This window comes from Nelumbo nucifera, chromosome 4 (assembly GCF_055504915.1).
Source record: "Nelumbo nucifera cultivar China Antique chromosome 4, China Antique-T2T, whole genome shotgun sequence".
Lineage (NCBI taxonomy): Eukaryota > Viridiplantae > Streptophyta > Magnoliopsida > Proteales > Nelumbonaceae > Nelumbo > Nelumbo nucifera.
In genome coordinates, this window is record NC_142652.1 from 14919516 (window position 1) to 14934747 (window position 15232).

Below are 15232 nucleotides of genomic sequence, written 5' to 3' on the forward strand. Positions count from 1 at the left end.
ACTAAACTAAGAAGGAAAAATGAGAAAAAACGTGAGATAATGAACAACCAGTCTTGCACTCTTGCCGTCGTTAACAACCAAAGCAGAACGAGTACGTGTAACCTCCATTTCTATCTGGAAAATGGAATTCCGATTCCATGTTTATCTCCCTTAAGAAAGAAAAAATAAATCCATACAATATAATCATCTGTTATTTTCCTTTATCCATTAGATGAATCCTCCATCTTCTTCTTCTTGGCAACCAAACACACGTAATTCATTTCATACAATCATCTGTTAGTTTCTGCCTTTTTCATTGCATATGCATCAAATTGTTTTCTGGTCTATATCTCGAATGTTCTAAGTTGTAACCAACCAGAGGTCCAGACCAAAGTATAAACTGTTCTTCCTCCTAAATCCATCGCATTATTCTCAACTCAACCCAACTCGGCCAAGCTTTGGTTCCAATCTCAATTCTCAACTGTACTGTATTGGAGATTCTAGTGGATCTCATTCTCTCGAAAGGTTGCTAGTGATGCGCACTGCCTTGTGTCCAACTCCCACTTCCCCACCATAGCCATCATACATTTTATATAAAGGGTGGGTTGGGCTCGGGCCCACTGGAGACACGGAGAAAAGTAGGCAACCGTGGGCCAGACCCTTGCCCCACCCTCATTATTCGTTACACGCTTATCCAGATCCAATACTCACCATAGATTCATTCACTGATTCACACATACATCTGGGCTCTGGGCCCTCTGGCTACAAACAAAACAAATCCCAACGCCACCGATTTGGAATCTTCTGTTTGGAAGTAAATTCATTCCGAATCCGGAATCCCTGTATGATGATGCTATTGCTACTTTGCTAGCATGGTCGCCACCAGATGAGCTTTCGGGGGGGTTCAAAATCTGAATCGTGTGGCTCGTAAAAAATTTCCACGTGGGCTTGGTCATATCAATGAATATTCATCTCTGAGATGGATGGACGGATCGATCGATGTATATTCCAGAATCTCGATTCACAACTCACAAGAATCTCAGTTGGCTCATCTTAATCGATGCGTCTCGACGCATTTTGCTTTTTGCTCCGTGACGCAAAAAGAGGTCTTAATAAAGCAAGCGAGACTGCCTGAGTCGGTGTGTACTTTCAACCTTTCGCATGAACCCCGCGCGCGTCCCGCCCGCCTCCTGTGTTGGATAACGACTTGGGGTGACTCGTTCTTCTGCCTCGTTTTATCATATATTCAGTTGCTGTAGTTTTGCAGAGACGACGGAGAAAGAAGAAGAGGAAGAAGAGTGTCTCTGTGTTCTTATTAATGGAAACTACACTGTCTTACGTTCAGTCCTGTTAGTTTAATGTAGAGATATTGATTTGACCTGGGATGAGTGATTGGAGGACTTGAATGAGACGGTTTTTTTTTTTTTTTTTTAAATTCGTCTTCTGATTTCGAGTCCGTAGAAGCAGCGATAAACAGAAGAGTTTTTTTTTTTTTTTTTAAGAAACAGAGGCGGCAAGAGAAGAGATGGCGAAGGAGGAGGGGGGAAATGTTGGTGCCAAGATAAAGATTGGCGTCTGCGTCATGGAAAAGAAGGTGAAATGCGGCTCGGAGGTCCTTTTCCTTTTGCCCAGCTCGTGTACCTCCCTGTTAACAGGGGTGTTTTAGTTGTAGTTTCCGTACATTTGCCTTCGTGTTTTGCTTGCGTCCTTACTTACTACACGTGGATTTGTTTCTTCGTTTCTGCTTTGTGGTATCAGGTGTTTTCGGGTCCCATGAAGCAGATTCTTGAGAGGCTAGAGGCGTTTGGTGAATTTCAGGTATTGTTTCCTGTATCAATCAAACTCTGTTGCTTTGTTTCCTTGCCTGGTAGGCTGCTTACTGGTACAATGTCTGTTGTCGTTCTACTTTTTATTTGAAATTCAGGTTTGAATTCATTGACATTGGCTGGAATCTAGATGATTAGATCAAGGAAATAAAATTGAGATTAGTTTGTTTGTGTTGCATTATGGATCCTGGAAATGCTCAAATTCTACAGCATTTGCAACTGTTTTCTTGCTTTAATCGTTTAATTCTGAAATTACGTAGTCATTTTTTCCTCATATTTACTTTTCTATGTTTTGCAGATGATATTTTTTGGCGACAAAACTATTCTTGAGGATCCGGTAGAGAGGTATGCCTTTTTTGCATTTAACTGAAGCGAATGTATGCTTTTGATATATAAAATTTTCATGTATCTGTTTCCTTATTTATGTCAGTTACCTTCTTCCCTTTTGATGATGTGTTAGAAGGTTGTGAATATTATATTCACAACTTAGTGTTATTAGACATAGGAGACAAGTGAAACATTCCTGATGAACTTTGCTTCAATTTGCATTTTAGTAATTCCAAAAACTATAATCATCTGATCAGGAATACCCTTTTGTATGTTGGTAAATGATTCCATGTTTCCAATGTGGTACTCAGCATTGTTTTTAGAGGCTCAGTGACCAAAACTATGATGTTCGGGTTTATGATGGTGGTTAATGCAACGTAAAGTTAATACTTTCTAATGGAGGAATTTATGAGCTAAATGAGAATGGATTAATAAATGATCAAAGATGAAGCTTTAAGAGAAGCCATTATTGGAGTTAACAGATGGCAGTGCAAGAGCCACTGATCTTTAAATTTCACAAGGATATTGTACCAGTCAGTGTTAGAGGCTATCTTTTGCCTTGCTAATTTAAATAAAGGATCTTTAACTTGCATCTGAATTCTGAAGGCTAATTTGGTTATATTGAGAGACACATGTTGCACAATTTAATATGAATTCTTAGAGGTATAACCAAAAAGTAATCCCATCATGGGTATCTATGATAGGATCACTTTTTTGTAAGTTAGATCAGCTTGGAGACTTGGTGTCGTCTTTAGCTAGTTTTTGATTCTATATAGGCTATGGAACCTTTGTCCTATTCAAATTTTAATTGGTGTTTTGGATCCTTGTATCTGTGAAGGGATTTTTAGGCCTTATTGAAGGCTATCATAGACCAAGAAGGTGTAAGGTCATGCATGCTTTTCAAGAACTTCAAAAAAATGCTTGCACATATTATTCCTTTTAAAATGGATGATGACATGGTTACCAATCATATCTCAACTCCTGACATGAAAAATATGCTGGTCAATGATGATCCACCACAAGCATTTAGTCTGAAAGACTGAAACTGCTGTTCACATGAAAAGGCAAGTTTTGAGACTGTAGGAGCGCTTCAAGTAGGATTAGTTGAGACTCTAGGGCCTTCAAGGCAGATTGTCAGGCATGAACTTCACCTTGTGCTCCTTGCACCATAGTTGCACCTCTAACTTTTTAAAACATTGATGGGGACCCCATAATACAGTTTTTTACTTCTATCAACTATGTCTACTAGATCCTTTTCTTTTCACTAATCCTTGTTGTTAGAGAATAAAACCCATTCAAGGACCTCACTTAACAGCTTAAGCTTTTAGGTTCAATGGTTCTTTGAGATAGTATCAGAGCCACTTTGACCAAGTGGTCTAGTGTTCGATCCTCATTACCCCCATTATAATTAATTAAGTTTCAGCACAAGGTATGGGTGGGCCTGTGTTTGTTCACACTTCAAGCGCAATGGGCTTTCGTGTGAGGGGGCATGTTAGAGAATAAAACCTATTCAAGGACCTCACTTAACAGTTTAAGCTTTTAGGTTGAATGGTTCTTTGAGACTTGTTCTGAACTATACTAATATTCCCTGCTGACTTTGTTCCTTCCGGTCGTAACCCCTATTGCCTTCACTATTTCTACTTCACAGCCTATTTCCTTCTTTTGTAAAATTCCTATACCAATCTGCCACTTATGACCACTTTAATTCTAGCTTGCCCACCTGAAGAATACAGTCCAGACATGCAGTGACAGGTTATTTTTAGCATCACCAGTGGCCTTTCTTTATTGTATTTTGAGTGATCTCTTATCTTCTTAAGTTAACCTGGATGCCATTTAATATACTGTTAAATGTATCATGCTTTATTTTTAAGGCTTATACATTTGTGCAGTTTCTTTTTCTTTTCGTTGTACTTTTTTAGGAGTTTTCATGTTTTACTTCTTTTATAAGATAAGTTTCTCTATCTCTCAATACTCTTAACAACTTGGTTTTATTGTTTCTCTTGGGGTTGTCATGTGATCATCAACTTGAATATTGCAGCCTTCATGCTTCCTGCTGATTCTTATTTCCCTATATGGGCCTTACCCTATATATATGTGTGCGTGTAAATATGTATGTGTATATGCATTCTTTTTAACTTCAAGGCAACCTTGATCTGTGTCAATCAGTAGTTGGTTTACTTCATTAGTTTCTAATATATTCGTGTCTAGGTTATTTACTACAATATTGCTTCTTTCAGTTGGCCAATATGTGATTGCTTGATTGCTTTCTACTCATCTGGGTATCCCCTTGAAAAAGCTGAAGCATATGCTGCTTTGCGGAAGTGAGTTTTATTTTTTCATTTATTTATCAATCAATTATGTTAATTCAGATAATTCAAACTTTTCCTTTATTATTAATGAAGCTCATTTTATAAATTAATATGGTGACAAATGCTTTGTTTGGGAATTTATAATTCTCTTCTTTTACTGATTGAAGTTTAGCTTGAGGTCTCATATGATTGCAACTTTACTGCTATTAGTAAAGTTCTCTTTATTTGAAAGTTCAGGTAATTATTGGACAACAATACTTTTTTGAGGAATAACTTAAATAGTTTTTATTGGCAACAATATTTGGTAATCGGTTTCTGATTCAAGTTGGTTAAATAATGTAATGCTATAACATTTTCGTATTTCATTCTTTTGAAACTTTGAATTGTTCACATGGCATTCTATTGTAAGTAATTTCTGATTTTATGAATTTAGTTGGAATTTCAATTTCTTGTTTTTTCAAAAGGAAAACAGTAACTGAATTGATAATTGAAGCATTTATTTTGATTTTCTTTTCAATAAATAACAAGAGTAATCAAGAAAGTACAAAAAGGAAAAGAGAAGGGTGAAACACTGCATGTTAATACATACATGAGCTTGCATTTAGATCTCTTTGGGAGGTTGTTACTTATTATCATCATACTTAAAAATCAACCACTGACAGATAGAGAAGCCATTATATTAAAAGTGGTTTCATTGACATTGTCATGTATGTGGAGAAAATTTAGAGGCTGGATCCTTTTCTTTTCACCCTCTTGTCTAATTGAAATGCAAAGAAAGTCCTACAAAATAAAAGAAAAAGTGTGTCAAGTGATGCTAATGTTCTGAAAATCAAATCGCATTGTAAATTGTAGAGAAAGTTGAATTGAACTGAATTGTGAATTGTAAGATAATTTCTCTTTTTTACAAATTTGTCAAAAATTAAATATAGATATGCTAAAAGGTGAAACACATAGGAAAGTAATTTTACCCTATTTTTAATCCATATCTTCCATATATGTACCTAGAATAATAGAATTTACCACTTATACAATAGAAGCCAGTGATAATATAATCAAGTTCAACTTGAAGGTCAAATAAATTGACATACAATGGCTCTTTAACTTACATATGATGGAAAATAAACTCAGTGTATGGTCTTAAATGATGTAAATAAATCATTTTCTATTAAGGGCTTTAAAACAAATATCACTTAAAAGAATTAAATATAACAAAAAATGATAAAAGTGGAGAACTAATTCTTTATTGATTTTTTTTTATCACAGGAATCATATAAAACGGAAGATTCATAAATCAAATCATAGGATTCGGAATAAAATCATAAGATTTTTCAGAAAAAAAGGGTTCGAATTGAAACCCTTGGGGTTCATATTTCAAATTGTGAATCACATTGTAAATCATAAGATTCTGACTACATTGAGTGATGCCATGAGGCACTGAAACAAAAACAGAAGAAAAGAAGGGGTTGGTGAGAAACTCCTTTATCTATTGCAGGCTTTATTTACTTTGCTTTTGGTGATTTTGTTGATGAATCCTTTGATCTCTGTTATTGATAAAAAAGACTCCAAAGTTACTAAATTGAAAAGTGCTCGAGTGGCAAGACTCTACCACAACAGAGGAGACCATCTGCAACCCTCCAACCATATTTGATGACAAGAATAATAATAGCCTATCACTCCTCCCAATTTCCACCTTAAGCATTCCACAATAAAAACCTAGAAATAGCTCAAAGCCATGCACCAAAGACACCTCATCGAACTTACCCAAAATGTGGTTTGCAGGCCATATGGTACAATGCATGCAAAGCCAAAAAATGAGGCTACACAACACAAAAGCACAGACTATCTCTTGCAGCCCTTGGTTTTTTTTGAATTATCAGCTAGCACAGAGTACCTAGGCATCCATTTGACTGAGATGTTCAAATTTCTGTGTAGGTTAAGTGCCTGTCTCAACAGGGGTCTAACTCCATGGAATGTCTTCTGGATCTTCTGTCCAAGATATTACTGTTATGCAATCCCCTTTCACTGTCACATCAATCCAGCTATTTATAATAATCAACTTGAGACCTTGTATTAGTGCAAGAAACTCTGCCTTTGAAGAATTTCCTTCCCAACCAGACCTGAAAAGCCAAGAATAATGTTGCTATTGTGGTCTTTTATCACTCCTCAAATACCTGAGGCCCTAGGATTGCCCAAACCACAACCATTGAAATTGAACTTCAATATCCCTACATCTTTATTTTTAGTAAAAGAAAATCCCTACATCTGGTTCCTCCAATACACCTCTTTGCTGGTTCTTGCTTTAACATCCTGCTACAATTTTCCATCCTCTTAACATTTCATGATTTTCATCCATGGCATAGTAGAGTCATCAAATGTCAATGCCCGGTGTGCTATTCTTACCATTGTGGGGTCTATCAACAAACCAACTCTATTCTCCTTGTCATCAGAGTATTTTTTGTCTCCATTTGTGGAATGCAACTGGGTTCATAGATAGGGGTGAGCATTATTCGGTTAAAACCGAATAACCGAACCGAAAATTTCGGTTTCGGTTTTTTGGTTCGGTTTTTGGTTAAATCGGTTTGGTTATTTCGGTTTTTGGTTACTTCGGTTTTCGGTTTCGGTTTTTGGAATTAGAATTTTGGTTAACCGAATTAACCGAACTTTTTATTATTATATATAATATATGTAATATGTAATATGTAATATGTAATATGTAATATGTAATATGTAATATGTAATATATAATATATAATATATAATATATAATATGTAATATATATTATATATTTATATATTAATATATAATTTACTGAAATTCGATTTCATAATATATATTTTATAATATTTAATATATAATATACATTATTATATATAATAAAGTATATATTATTAAAATTCGGTTTTAACCGAAATAACCGAAAACTGAACCAAAAATTTTGGTTTCGGTTATTTTGGTTTTTCTAAATTTCGGTTTCAGTTCGGTTTTTATTTTTGAAGTTGGGTTTTTAAAATTTCGGTTTATTCGGTTCGGTTTTTAACCAATTAAACCAAATGCTCACCCCTATTCATAGATCATAGTCAAAATATCCATGACATTGGGTGGAGCTGCCCAAACACACTTAAATAGAGTAAAGAAACAGTTCCACACCTGGGTAGCATGGTGACAATTCAAAAGAAGATGGTGTTTTCTCCATTCCTCAAGGAACACACACATGAGGGGATATACACCAAGTTTTTTTTTTTCTTTGGAGTCTCTCATAGTGCTTATAACCTGATTGGCTGTTTCCCAACAAAAAAATTTCACCTTTGGAGCACAAGACCACACCACAAAGCTTTGACTGGAAAATGGAACATGTCGGTTGAGGGGTAAAGGGTTTTAAAGAAGTGCAAGAGAGCTGTCTACTATGATTTGGAATCTGTACCCTCTCATCTACAACGGAAAAGTCAAAGGGAGCATCATTTATATTTTATAGTAGAGAGGCACATTCATCTGTTTTTTTGAATCTCTCAAACCCTCTTTATATCCAAATCCCAAGAAATGCCACTTTCATTCGTGGAAACCAAATCGGCAATGGAACTATTATTAAAAGTTGAGAGGTTGTAAATTCTAGGAAACATCGGGCAAAGAGGTGATTCCCCCCCACCATAGATCTTCCTAGAACTTTACCCTTGCTCCAGATATTGAATCATACCTCAAATGTTGTGAGAAAGTAGGGAGCAACCCGGGATAAATTTCCAAGGACTCTTAAGAGTGGAATTTCTGGCTAGCTCAGAGCTCCATCCATTTGAGTGTAGTCCATAGTCCAGAATTTGGACCCCCACCCCCTCAGGCTGTTTCTCTTGTGCCTCTTTCTTCAAAGACTCAGCCTTCCAGCTCGGTTGGTTTATCCTTCCCTGTTAAAGAGATTTGGTGTAAGCCAATTCCTCCTAGGGTTGGGAGTTTTTGTTGGGAAACTTTCTTACAAAGAATCAACACTTGTGATCTGCTTCAAAGAAAGAGACCCAAGATGTGTTTATCTCCTCATAGGTGTATTCTATGTAAATCTGATGGGGAAACTGGTTATCACCTGTTGGTTTCTTGCTAGCTTGCCAAGACTATTTGGGATTGGGCTTTTTCTCTTTTTGGATGTAGGTGGAATCCCCCTTTGAATGTGCAAAGTCTTTTCTCTTCTTTTTTTAGGTGGCATCTGAAGAGGGGTAGGACCATGTGGCGGTGCCTAAGAGCTGCTGTATGCTGGACATTGTGGGAAGAAAGGAATTCAAGAATTTTCTCTGAGAAAGAGAGAAACTGTGAAAGTCTGATTGAATTGATTCACTTAAGGGTGGTACATTGGTTGAAGTCCTCGGAGTTATTTACAGACTTTATAGTGGACGATTTGCTGAGGAAGTGGAAAGAGATTGCTAGTTCTGCCCATGTGAAAATGAGTCTTTGTCAGTCTTGGATCCCTCCCCCCCACTGGTTTTGTAAAGTTGAACTTTGATGGCAGCAGTAGAGGGAACCCTGGGCATTCAGGCATTGGGGGTGTATTTAGGGATGCGAATGGAATTTTTTCAGCCATGTTCTCAGGCCCAATTGGAGCAGGTGACTCTCTCAGGGCTGAGATATTTGCGGCTCTGGAAGGTGTTCAAAGGGCCAAGGAAATGAATGTTAGGAGGCTTGTAATTGAAGGGGATTTGGAGGTGGTAGTAGGGTGGTTAAGAGAAGACAAGGCTGGGTTATGGAACTGCACCAATGAATGGAAAAAAATTCAGGTGTTGGCTAAGGACATGAAAATAAGGCATGAAAATAAGGTACAACTGGGTGAAGAGATCTGCTAATTCGTTTGCAGATGGGTTAGCAAAGCAAGGGGTGACTAGGTACTCTTTATTTTGGGCTCAGTTGTAATTTTGGTTTTTTCATTTTGAGGGCTTTTGCCTTTGTTGGGGGAGTTAAGAAAGTTTATCTCCCCTCGTCTGTAATTAATTATTCTGTTTAATTAATGAAATCTTTGTTATTGATAAAAAAAAAGATGCTCTTCCAAATACCAGAGTGACTCAGTTTCCTTTGTGAATCTCCACAGCCACTTCTCAAGAAGTGCCACATTCTTCTTCTTTTTCAATTTTCCCATCCCCAACCTTTTGTCTTCATTGATTTTACAGGCTTCTTTCCAGCTCATTGGATGGTCCTTTTTATCATCCCCATAACCCACCAAAAGGCCCTAATGATTTTCTATTTTTTGAACCACCTTTCAATGAACCTTGAAGGCTAAGAGAAAGGAAATTAGAAGATTTGGAAAGACAGATTTAATGACAGTTAACCTGCTCTCTTTTGAGATATAGTTCTTTTTTCCATACTGCCGACCTTTTTTTTTTTGAAAACCTCTCAATGGTTACCTCTCAAAAGGATATCTATCTTGGGTTTTCTCCCAAAGGTAATCCCAAATACTTAAGGGGGCCACAATTTAACCTCACATCCGAACACTGTTTCACAATTTGCTATCTCATTTGGTTCCATTTGGATGCCTACATCTCTAAAGCTTTCTTTCCCACCCTTCTTTTTGACCTTGCATCGGTGACATTCTTCTCTAGGATGTCCAATGAAGTAGCTAGTTATTTGTGGTGTGGATGGCTTGATTTGATTTTCAACTATACTAGAGGGGATTCGTGCGGTGCACGAGAAAATCTGAAAGATTTAATAATTTTATTTACTATTAATTAATATTAAATTAATAATCAAAATTTGTTGTTAATTAACTAAAAGTATTCAAAGTTATTGTTAATATCTAAAATTTTAATAATTGTATTTTTCATTTAATGTTGATTTACAGAAAATAATTATTGTTAATTTAATATGAATAAATATTTTTAATAAATTTAGTTTTATTAATAATTTGTAGTAATTTTAATAATTTTTGTTATTTTTATTATTTTTAAATGAAACTTTGATTAACTTTAAATAAATAAATAATTGCAAAAACTAACATTTTTATTAATTTCACTAATAATTAACAATTATATAGGAATGACAACGGGGTGGGTTTAGGGCGGGGCACCTCCTTGCCCCATAGTCAAGACACTCTACCCATCCTTGCCTTGTCCCCAGTGTCAAGTGGGTTCAAGGCAAGGCAACCACTCCTCAATGTCGGGCGAGTTCAGGGGCAAGGCACTCCACTCCTCATCAAGGATGGGGAATCCTCAAATTTCCTCCCCCTGTCCCTAGTATTGGGCGAGTTCAAGTAGAGGTGTAAATCGGGTTATGCTGGGCTGGCACGACACGACTTGCATGCGGCCCCGCACAAAGTGCGGGCTATGCCGTGCTGGCCCACAGGGCATCCCCTGCCGTGCCTCACTCCCCTGGGATAATTTGGGGGTCAGTTCGGCATGACCCATGGCCCGAGCCCGAGCCCGTGCCAGGCTGTGCTGTGGGTTGGGTTGAGCCTTCGGCCAGGCCAGGCCAGGTTGCGGACCAGGCCAAGCTATGAGAGGTCCATTTTTAAAAAAATTGAAAAAGATGTTTAAATTTTTATTTCATATGATTTTTATGTATACAATTGTTTATATATACAATTAGACCTATTCATGGGCCGGGTAGCCCGACCTGGCCTGACCTATTATTTTTTAGGCTTGGACAAAATTTCAGGCTCGTGGGAAGAAAGCCTGGCCCGGGCCCGGTACCATTACATATACAAAAAATACTTATGTTATATATAATAAATATAATATATATATGCTTCTTAAATTATTAATAAATATCAATTTACTATTAGGAAATATAAATTAGTTTATTAATTTATTAAATTATTACTAAATTAATATATTATTAGTTTATAAAAGTATACTGAAAATAAGACATTTTGTGTACAGATCGGGCTTCGAGCTTTATATAAGGGCTGGGCTCAGGCTCAATATCTAGGTCCGATAGTCGGGCTGGGCTCAGGCTCGGGCTTACACATTTTCTGTTGATAAAGAGGCCTGTGTTAATTATAAAACTATGATTTTTTACAAATTAAAGTTTTATTTAATTATAATCTAGTATACAAATATATAATATTTCTATATATATTAATATAAAATTTGTTATTTAAAAATTATATAATAATATTTACCATATATGCATATAACTTCCAAGTTGAGCTTATTAGGGGTTGTTTAGTTTGGGCCCTATCCACTAAAGCCATCATTGGACTCCAAAAGTTTGATACCCAATTAGACTTCGAATCTGATTGTCCATAATGTGTGGGCATGGTGCATATCTCAGCTAGACCTAAATCAAAGAAAATAGTTGCTTGAACTTGCAAATTTATAGATCTAATCGGGCTAGGTTAAGTTATAAACAATTTGGTACTTAATATTATTAATTATTACAATATTGTTATCTATTAATATATTGTAATTATTAAATTGTTATATTTATTTAAAATACAGTAATTTCTGGAAATTATCATATTTTCAGAAATATTGCTAATTTCTTGGCTAAAACTAATTAAATGTACTTTTCTTGTAATTATATATAACTTTTTGGTAATTAAATGTAATTTCCTACTATTTATAGCTTAAATTATAATTATTGTTAATTACAGTTTAAAAATAATTATTGTTAATTATATTACTATTAATAATTAAAATGCATTATTTTTTCATTATTATTCAGTATTTTTTGCAATAAAATACAATTAATTTAATTTTTTTTACTTTTTTAGTATTTTAATTAAGCTTTAGGTTTTTCAGAATTTTTGGATTTTTAATTAATTTTTGGTGTTTTTTTCATTATTATTCAGTAATTTTTGCATATGAATATTTTCAATAATTTTTAGTATTTTCAGCATTTATTTTTGCATATTAGTCATTACAAAATTAATTTGCATTTGCTTTCAGTAAAAGTAAATTAAATAACTAAATAAATACCATAATTAATAAAAAATACAGCTAATTTTCAATATTTTTCAATAATTTCTGGCTTGGGTATTTTTTAATATTTTTTGGTATTTTTTAATAATAAAATACTATTAGTTGTACTTTTTAATTATTTTCAGTAAATACCCTTATTAGTATAAAATTTTGTTAATTTTCAAAAAATTTTAATTATTTTTAGTATTTTAATTATGTTTAGGTTTTTCAGAATTTTTTGGATTTTTAATTTATTGTTGGTATTTTTTTTCATTATTATTCAATAATTTTTGCAATAAAATACTGTTAATAAAACATGTTCTGCATTTTAAATTTTCATGATTTTTTATCATTTTTAATGAGTTGATTGTGCGCAATAAAGGTCTCAACTCATAAAAATTATTAATTAATTAAAAATGCATTAATACAAAGTTATCTAATAATATTATTAACACTATCAATTAATATTTTTATATTTAAATTTCTTATTTTTAATTAATTGTTCTTTTTTCATTATTATTCAGTAATTTTTTGCAATAAAATACTGTTAATAAAATGGGTTCTGCATTTTAAATTTCCATTAACTTTTATCATTTTTAATGAGTTCATGATGCACAATAATGGTCTCAACTCATAAGTTATCTAATAATATTATTAAAATTATCAATTAATATATTTATATTTAAATTTCTTATTTTTATTAGCGTTTATTAAGTTTGATTTTTAAGTGGAATTGAAACACATTTTAAATATTTAATATTTATTTTTAGTGAAAATTTTGTTGATTTTTAAATTAATAATTTTTTGATTGTTTAAAAATTAAAATAAGAGGCCTTGGAAAACCCAAAGGTTTCTCTCTAATAGCATGCAGCTTTATTAATCTAATCAAGGTAAGCAATGATTACTGTTTTATATTTTTAAAACAAAAGAAAATAAGAGAAAATGGAGAAAATAGATAAATAGCTTCTCTCAAAAGAGAGACATGCTGACATGGACCGTCCAATTTTATATATATAACCTGCTTAAAAGAAACTGTAATATTTTTTTTTCCCGGGGATTGAGGAGGGGGAAACATGAAGAGGCAAATAAAGACAACAAGATTATCTTTATTAAGGAACAAGCCCCCAGTACATGTTATTCCTCTCTACTCATCCCTAGCAAGATTATCCATCATCAAGTTTTCCAACCTTTTCTTTTGATCAGCAACACAGGAATTCATCAATACATTAATTAGAAAGAGAAACATTACAACCAGAAGTTGTGAAGAAACTGTCTAACCCAATGCAAGACAAACACACCCAACTGTATCACAATCTTTATTACAACTGAGCCCAGTACATCTGTTGTCTATTTACTCCTTGTTTTCATAAACCCTCTGCTAAACTATTGGCAGATCTCCTAACTCACTTGATTTGAATTATCATTATCTCTTGAAAGCCATTTGAAGTGCTTGAATTCATTTCTAAGCCTCCAAATCATCCCTTCACCTTTCTTTAACCACCCCACTACCAATTTTGTTTCACCTTCAAGAACCAATCTTTCTGCTCTCATGTCTCTAGCCATTTTTACCCCAAACACTGCAGAAAAAAATTTTGCAGTAACTGTATCACATTGTCCAATTGGACCTGAAAACAAAGCCTGTATGGTGCCACCCTCATCTCTAATGAATCCTTCAATTCCAAATGGACTTGGAAATCCCAAACTACTACTATCAAAGTTCAATTTGAACCACCCGACCATTGGAGGAGACCACACCTCAAGGGATTTTTGTTTCCTGGAGGGAGATCCAACAATTTCCCCCAACACCCGAAGAAATCTTCCACCTTAAAGTCAGCAAACAACTTCAAAGTCTTCACCGAAAAAGCTACTCTTAGTGTTATTACTTCTAACAATGCCTCCTTGCTCCTCTCCTTATCCTCAAAAATTCTTGAACATCGCTATCCGAGTGCACCTCCAAAGAATCTTGCCTCTCTTAGAAGTGCAACTCAACATAGGAGGGCTAAACAATATTTCAAAGCTTGCTGGAGGATTCCACTTGGAACAAAAAGGAGAGAACCACTCCCAAATGCAACAAACAAAAGGATAGGAGATTAAAAGATGGAAAGTAGTCTCACCATGCAACTTACATAAAAAACACTAGTTAACCCAAACTCGATTATCCACACCCTCTACATGCTGGACAACAGACTCTGGGAGGTGCAGCAAACTAGATACAAAGGAGATTTTTGACCCCCTAAAGTTCCTGGTGAGACCCAAGTTCCAACTCAACCCAGATTATGAGGGGTGAGAGAGAAGAAAATCAAATATAGGCTTATCTTTGAGATTGGACAGAACAAACAGGGAGGGATGAGCATCTTTTAAGAGGACTCCCCAATCCAAACATCTTCACAAAACATTGTCTTCAAATTCAAAGCCAAATGGTTTTTTTTTTCCAAAACCTTTTCTTCTAGTCACCTTCTCCCATTGTACTAAATGGTCTTTTTCCATTCCCTTGACTCCCATAGAGAATCTCTCATTACCTTCTCAATCCTTTTAACAATTGATTGGGCCATTCTGAAAATTGACATGAAATAGATTGGGAGTAAACCTGTTCATGGGCCGGGTATCCCGATGGGCTGGTCTGGCCCGACTTGTTCTAAGTCAGGCTTGGACATAATTTCAGGCTTGTGGGCTTGGGATCGGGCCTAAAACACCGGGCCCAACCTTTTTTCAGGGAAAAGCTCGACCCGAGCCTGACTTAATAATATATATTATATAATAAAATATATATATATATACAATATTTTTTCTTTGTTCCTCTTCTCTTTTTTCAAATAATAGTGAGATCTTTTATTATTTTTGAGTTTTGAGGGATTTTATTATAAATAAAACACTTTTTCTATTGAATAAACAAAGAAAAATGATCTGTTTTCAAAATTTTGATCG

General features: G+C 34.7%; 1 protein-coding gene across 3 annotated transcripts in view; it reads left to right on the top strand.

Annotated features, from left to right (window-relative positions):
* Positions 1-993: 993 nt before the first annotated feature.
* The window catches only part of LOC104608052 (inositol hexakisphosphate and diphosphoinositol-pentakisphosphate kinase VIP2-like), a 95982-nt gene continuing 81743 nt past the window's right edge, over positions 994-15232 (top strand). The window contains exons 1-4 of one of the 3 annotated variants that reach the window (XM_088904171.1): positions 994-1591; positions 1738-1797; positions 2104-2150; positions 4370-4453. In XM_088904171.1, coding sequence (XP_088760297.1) covers positions 1505-1591; positions 1738-1797; positions 2104-2150; positions 4370-4453 — 278 coding nt within the window. In that variant the 5' untranslated portion in view covers positions 994-1504. The remainder of the gene's footprint in view (positions 1592-1737; positions 1798-2103; positions 2151-4369; positions 4454-15232) is intronic. The other 2 variants (XM_010273910.3, XM_088904170.1) reach the window with 2 other exon arrangements.